The sequence below is a fragment of the Callorhinchus milii genome, unplaced genomic scaffold (assembly GCF_018977255.1).
Source record: "Callorhinchus milii isolate IMCB2004 unplaced genomic scaffold, IMCB_Cmil_1.0 Scaffold4, whole genome shotgun sequence".
Classification (NCBI taxonomy): domain Eukaryota; kingdom Metazoa; phylum Chordata; class Chondrichthyes; order Chimaeriformes; family Callorhinchidae; genus Callorhinchus; species Callorhinchus milii.
The window spans coordinates 11,875,714-11,883,349 of NW_024704745.1; the positions used below are offsets into that span (position 1 = coordinate 11,875,714).

A 7,636-nucleotide genomic window follows, 5' to 3' on the forward strand; every position below is an offset into this window, starting at 1 on the left:
TAATTACATATTTCCTATAAGAAATAGGCAGTTTGTGAGACGCACTGTGCACAAATTGACTGCTGCATTTGCGTACAAAATAAACAGTCACTATATGTACAGTAAATTCTGTGAAGTGCATTGACATCTTCCTGAGATGAAGAGTGCTATATCAAATGCAAGGATTCTTTTTGTGTTCAAAGAACCCACACATTGAACCTGAATGTGAAAGTGAATCTTAGTCAGTAAAGGAAGGGAAAATATATTTTGTCCCAATGTGAACAATTCATTGGAACACACCGTGTTGCACAACCACAACTATGCCCTATTATTTATTCTACTTGTAAACAAATAGTAATTAACAAAGAGGTAACATGAGAATTGTGCATCTTGATTTGTGATTTACCTCTCCATGGGCTAATTAAGATGTTTTGTTCCAAAAATATCAAGATAGGGGTCGTTTTATTGTAAATCACCAGTTCCTTTTTTTTAAATGTTTTTGCTTATATTTTTTTGAAAACTTTAATTATTTTACTTGGTTTCACCACCAATTGCAGGCCAATTTGGTCACTATATTGTGTACCAGCAAAAACGTTGAAATCATAAGAGTGCTGTTCAAAAAAAAATTCTGTTGTGTGTGTATATGTATGTCACATAAATAAATATGTTATATGTTAATTGAATATATATATATGTGTATGTATGCATGCAGCATAACACATTGCATAGGTCTGTGGTTTGCTGAAATTAATTTGCTTGTTTTGCCATCAAGATAGCTCAAGGATACTTGGGCTTCTCATGATTACGGTACAGCTATTTTTGCTCTTGTCGTATGGCACGACTGGTACAGTTTGCCAGGAAAACGTTTGGGACGCGGGACATGTTTTTTTTTGGGGGAAAAAAAACGCCGCGATGAAGAAGAAGGCTGCAGGGGTGGGTCTTCCGGAAGGAGACACGATCTAATCGGCCGAGGGCCATTCTTCATCCAAACCGATCTTGTAATACCAAGAGAGCGGCACAAATGAATTTGCCTTCGGAACTTTTCCCCTTTATCTCTATGGCAAGTTTCCTTACTCCACACAGAGCCTAATAATAATCCCTCCAAAACCCAAAACAATAATAAATTGGTCATTTTCAATCTACGACTGTTTGTGGGACATTGCTGTGCGCAATTGGCTGCCGCGTTCGCCCACAAATATACAGTCAATTCACTTTACAGTGTGTTCTGTGAAGCGCTTTGGGACGTCCTCCCGACGTGAAAAGCACTATATCAAATGCAAGGATTATTATTATTATTATTATGGCGGAGCGTCTACCCCTCCGGGCTCCAGTTGGGTCGCAACTCAATTGTGCGGAAAGGCCAGGTCAGGGAGTGTATTTTTTTTCCCCCACAGAGTATATATTTATATGCATAAGCAAATGAAATCCACCCCCACCCACAAAAGTGCTTCAAGGTCGAGAGCACCATTCAGTCACCTTCACAGACACCCCTCCCCCACTCATAGAGCCACGTGACCGCTCTGTACGGTCATGTCTTTCACCCTGACCCAAGCGTACGTCAGAGAGAGGGAGGAGCTTGCCTGCCTCCGGAAGTGGCGTGCGTACGCCCTCCCTCTTTCCCCCTCCCCCCCCCCTCCCACCACCACCCCAAAACCCCCCCGGGAGTTGTAGTCCGGTCCACCCCGCGCACCCAGCGGCCTGATGGGAGAGTGGACTACAACTCCCAGAGATCGCCGCGGCCAGCTCGCTCGCTCGCTCTCCCGGCCTCCTCCTCCTCCTCCTCACGCGCGCGCGCGCACGCAGGCAGCGAGCGAGGACGGAGCTCGGGCTGTCTGTCCCGTGACCGCACGTTGAGGCGGTGGGGGACGAGGGATGTGAGAGCTTCAGAGATTAGGGGGAAGAGGGAGAGAGAGAGAGAGAAAAAATAAATATATATATCCCTCTCTTACGTCACCCAACCCAAAAAAAAAATAATTTATTATTATATATAAAACGTATAGATATATTAGAAAGAAAGCGGTGCGCGCGCGCGCGTGTGTTTTTTTCGGAGGGGGAAGATGTCGGAGATAGCGGCGGCCGCGACGGCGGACAAGGCCTGCGGCGGCGGGCAGGCCCCCGGGGCCGGGGCCGGGGAGAAGAAGCCGCTGAAGCCGTGTTGCGCCTGTCCCGACACCAAGAAAGTCAGGGACGCCTGGTAATGGCGCGCACCGCACTGCACTGCACTGTACTGTACTGCACTCCGCGGCCTTCACCGGGGTGGGCTGGTGTGTGTGGGTGTTTTTTTTTGGGGGGGGTGGGGAGGGAGTGAGGGGGTGTGGGCTGGGGGGGGAGGGAGTGAGGGGGTGTGGGCTGGGGGGGGGAGTGAGTGAGGGGGGGGTGTGTGGCTGGGGGGGGTGGGCGGGGGGGGAGTGGGGGCTGAGGGGGGGAGGGGAGTGAGGGGGGTGTGGGCTGGGGAGGGGAGTGAGGGGGGTGTGGGCTGGGGAGGGAGTGAGGGGGGTGTGGGCTGGGGGGGGGGGGGAGTGAGGAGGGCTGTGGGCTGGGGGGGGGAGTGAGGGGGGTGGGCTGGGGAGGGGAGTGAGGGGGGGTGGGCTGGGGAGGAGTGAGGGGGGCTTGGGGTGAGTGAGTGAGGGGGGTGGGGCTGGGGGAGGGAGTGAGGGGGGGGGGAGGGGGCTGTGGGCTGGGGAGGGAGTGAGGGGGGGGTGTGGGCTGGGGGAGGGAGTGAGGGGGGCTGTGGGCTGGGGAGGGGAGTGAGGGGGGGTGTGGGCTGGGGGAGGGAGTGAGGGGGGCTGTGGGCTGGGGGGGGAGTGAGGGGGGGTGTGGACTGGGGGAGGAGTGAGGGGGGCTGTGGGCTGGGGAGGGGAGTGAGGGGGGGTGTGGGGCTGGGGAGGGGAGTGAGGGGGGGTGTGGGCTGGGGGGGGGAGTGAGGAGGGCTGTGGGCTGGGGAGGGAGTGAGGGGGTGTGGGCTGGGGGGGTGGGCTGGGGAGGGAGTGGGGGGGTGTGAGTGGGGGGTGGGGTGGGGGGGAGTGAGGGGGGTGTGGGTGGGGGGGGGAGTGAGGGGGGGGGGGGGGTGTGAGTGGGGGGGGCTGTGGGCTGAGGGGGGGGTGGGCTGGGGGGGGGAGTGAGTGAGGGGGGGTGTGGGCTGGGGGGGGAGTGAGTGAGGGGGGTGTGGGCTGGGGGGGGGAGTGAGTGAGGGGGGGTGGGCGTGAGGGGGCTGTGGGCTGAGGGGGGGGTGGGCTGGGGAGTGAGTGAGGGGGGGGTGTGGGCTGGGGGGGGGGGGTGAGTGAGGTGGGTGGGGGGGGGGGGTTTGGGGGGGGGGGTCGCTGCAGGGCCTGGCTGCTCGGAAAGGCCTGAGTGGGTGGGTGGGTGAGTGAGTGGGTCCTGAGCTGCTGTGAATGGATCAGGTTTGCAGTGGAGGCACCACAGGGGCTGGTCTCCCCCCCACCTGCTGGTTTCTGTCCTCTCGCTGTCCTTCAGGGGGAGAGGGCAGAGAGAGATCAGGAAGGCCATGCAATGGGAAGCTCAATGTCTCTCTTACTACAACAACAACAACAACAAGATTACGTTTGCATAGCGCCTTTTGAACAGCAACAGCAGCAGCAACTTGGATTTGTACAGCGCCCTCCACGCCGGACGGCGTCTGGGAGCGCTTTACGGTTTAGGATCCCGGGGACCGAGCCGGGGGGGGGCGGGAAGGTGACCAAAGGCGCGGTCGAAAAGAAAAGGTCTTCAGCAGACCGTCGGGAGGACGTCCCAAGGCGCTGCTAGAGGGAGGCAGCCTGACGGAAAGATTTGCCGTAATCGTCCCTGAAGGCGTATTTTTTAAAAGAAATAAAAAAATATATAATGTGTGTCAGGGAAGGGTAGGGGTGTCACAAACTGTAAGACTTAAATTATTGGCATTGGTTGCTTGTATTTATGGTTATTTAGTATCTATTTAAATGAATATCTTTTTTCTTCTTAAAAAAGTAGATTGAGCAACAAGTCCTTCACCATGTGAAATTATGCTTCTGTAACTTGCATAAGTCCTATCTCCATTTAGAGCCCTATCTTTTTTTAAACCTCTTGAAACTTTATGCAGGTGTTTAGATTATTAATGTTATGGATAATCATTGCCATCCCTTTCCGACGGAGAACGAGAGATCTGCAGATTAATTGAAGTAGATAATAATAGAGCAGTGAATTATGCAATATTTTAATTATTCGGCAGTAGTTTGAGCAGTAGTTCAGGAAATTATATTATTTTATAGCTTTAACTCCAGCATTTGGTGTTTGTTTATTTATACAATGCACATACGGGAGTTTTAAGCTTGAAACAAATGCAGTATTTTTAAATACATTTGTATAAATACATATAATATATATTTTGATATCTGTGCGGTGTTTTTACAGTGACTAAATTGGTTATTTACACAACCATTAGGCAGTGCTAGTGATGACAAAACAGGAGCTCGTTATGAAATGAACATGCCATACTATATTCAACATTAGTCTATTAACTATTCTAGAATGGAAACTTTCTTTAATCTTTGGCTCTTTTAGTTCTGTTTCTAATTTTGGGTGTGGTGAAAAGCAGATGCATTACCAGTGTGTGCACTGTATCCTACCCCGCAGAATATTTATAGAATTTAGAAAAGTGATATATATGTTGGTTAAAAAAATTAACAAGTCAAGGAAGGTTTCTTGTGACATGCACAGTGTGAGCTTACGTACTCCAGAGTTTGAACCAATCAATTTTCCACTTGTTTTATTTGCAGTATAATTGAGAAAGGAGAGGAAAACTGCAGAGACCTTATTGAAGCTCACAAGGATTGTATGAGGGCACTGGGATTCAAGATCTGAGAGGGCTTAATTTGAGTGTGTGGTAAGTACAGTATTCCCTTTTCCAGCATTCTTGATTTCTAGGACTGCTCGTCATCATTTGTCTAAACAGTACCTCTTTACAGAAAAATATGTTAGCAATTGTAAGCATTACATTTAACTTTATTTAAATATTAGAGTAATTGTGTTTTGATTTTTGCCCACTCTGGGCACACAACGATAGTCTTGATCATTGATAAGGTGCCATATCAAATGCAAGGATGATTATTATTAGCCAAACTAAAAATAAACAGTTTTCATTACTTGAATAACTTGGAATGATCAGTTCGAAGGATTCTCGTCAGCTTTCATCTCCTCCTAAATGAGAAGAGAAATCATACTTTCTCTTTCCTTTTATCCAAATTTTTTACACTCAAACTCAGTTTGGTTTGAATACTCTAAAACATGGTGATAAGTTTCCGAATGAGTAGACACCCAGCTCACCCCAAATAAATTGTCCCCATTAATCATGATTTTTTTTTAAACCCTTGTTATCCCATGGTGCTAAAATCAATTGTAACTCACCTACTGCTGTTCTGATTAAAATTGATTAATCTGGAGATCATGTATTACTGGAACCTTCCTTGTATGTGTCTTAACTGATTACTGAGTAAACCTGACAATGTTTATTGCTACCAGGCATTTTAATTGAGTCTTCTGTTGTCCATTATTAACAAGTTGGAAGTGATAATAATAAGAATTATTTAGTGGCAAACACTTACTTCTCGGAGCTCTTGCTTCCAAATACTCCAAATTGTGGAGTCCTGCAGCTCAGTGGTTAGAGCACTCGCTTTGCAAGTGAGAGACCTGAGTTCAATTCCAGGCAGAGGGCGAAACCTTGGGCAAGTTTCCTTACTCCACACAGCCTAATAATAATCCCTCCAAAACCCAAAATAATAATAAAAATTGGTCATTTTCAATCTACGACTCTTTGTGGGACATTGCTGTGCGCAATTGGCTGCCGCGTTCGCCCACAAATATACAGTCAATTCACTTTACAGTGTGTTCTGTGAAGCGCTTTGGGACATCCTCCCGACGTGAAAAGCGCTATATCAACTGCAAGAATTATTATTATTATATTACTCAACACAGATGGACAAAAATTCTTGGTTCTGAATGTGGTTCTGAATGTGACTGTAATTTGGAACTAGAAAGAGAAGCCAACAGAATTACTACGCAAGTTTATTTTTATACACGCACCAAATCTTCAAATCAGGGATGTATATGTGGTAAACAAATTAATTCAAATTGTGCTCTTAAAATGCGTTCTTTACTAAAGAGGGCAAAGATGAATAATTCGTGTTGGCTCCTGCCTTCAAAATGTAATTACTTCATATTACTGCACATCATTTCACAGTCCGTTCTTCCTGTTTATACCAACCAAAATTTCTCTTCCCTTTTATTCAAAACACACTGATTGTAGCAATTTTTCGTTTTATTAACCTCAAATCAGAAAACTTTATGAGCAGACTTGGGTTGCAAGCTCCTTACCCCAGGCTGGTTTCACTCAACCAGATGTATTTGCAACTGAGAAAACATATCTGCTAACCATGTTCAAATGCAAACCTCAGCTGAGATCATCTGAGGTGCCACGCTTTGGTTGATGTTAAACCAAGATCCCATCTGCATGTTTGGGTGGATGTTAAAAAAGAAAGGGTAGTTTCTCCTAGTGTCCTAGATCAACAATCCTCGTGGAACATTGTGTGTAGATTGGCTGCTGTGTTCACCGACAAATATAGTTACTATACTTTAAAGTATATCCTGAAATATTGAGACATTCTTCTCACGTGAAAGGTGCTCTCACCAAATATAAGGATTATTATTTTCCTCTAACAGCGTTATTTATCCTTTCCTCTAAAAGTTGACGTTTTCATGATTAATAATATAAAAGTCCTTGCATTTGATATAGTGCTTTTCACGTCTTCGAGACATCTCAAAGCGCTTCACAGAATATACCGAAAAGTGAATTGACTATATATTATAATATATAGTCAGTTCACTTTACAGTATATTCTGTGAAGCGCTTATTATAATGATAATAATCCTTATATTTGATGTACAGTAATAGCTTTCATGTCAGGAAGATGTCAAAGTGTTTTATAGGATTTACTGTAAAGTGTAGTGACTGTATTTTGTAGGCGAATGCAGCAGCCAATTTTAGCGCAGAATTTTTTGTGTTATGCATGTGTTTCTCTCATTTACACATTTTCTTTCTTTTCCTGTAAACAGATTTTGTCTTTAGGTAAACTCAGGTGATGCTTTGCCTGAAGCTGAATGAAGATGAGAGGAATATGGATGGATTAAGTTATTTGCAAACTGGGAGTTATTGTAGAAGTGAAGTCTTACCACTGTCACTAAAACTGGAAAGTCGTCTTCAGTGATTCCAGAAGTCAGACAAACTGATATTTCTGCAATCTTTTGTTCACTCTTATATAAAATCATTGTTATTTTGAAATTTATGAGAATTTATTGTTCTTTAATAAAAACCTGAAAATATGATGCTCCAATGTTCCTCCTTTAACATGCCTTTTATTTAGTATTGGCACATCTTTCAATTTATGAACCCATTAATGGTAAGATACTAATGAGGAAACACTTTGGTATACATTGCACACCGTGGTTGACCATGGCCCGCGCCTTAGGATGTCCTCCCGATGTGAAAGGCGCTATTCAGATGTAATTTTGTTATTGAACTGGGAATAGCTCTTTCATCTATTTGTCGACAGCAGGAGTGGGGGGGGGGGGTGGAATCTGATGAAAAATTTGTTTAAGTGTTTATATTTGCAACCTTCTGTAATCG

General features: G+C 45.8%; 1 protein-coding gene across 1 annotated transcript; it reads left to right on the forward strand.

Moving 5' to 3' along the window:
- The first annotated feature begins 1,774 nt into the window (after positions 1-1,774).
- On the forward strand, positions 1,775-7,332 carry LOC103180162 (cytochrome c oxidase copper chaperone). Its single transcript, XM_042334273.1, has 3 exons — positions 1,775-2,173; positions 4,734-4,840; positions 7,066-7,332. Exons 1-2 carry the CDS (start codon positions 2,037-2,039, stop codon positions 4,816-4,818), a joined length of 222 nt encoding a protein of 73 aa, XP_042190207.1. The 5' UTR covers positions 1,775-2,036; the 3' UTR covers positions 4,819-4,840; positions 7,066-7,332.
- Positions 7,333-7,636: the final 304 nt, after the last annotated feature.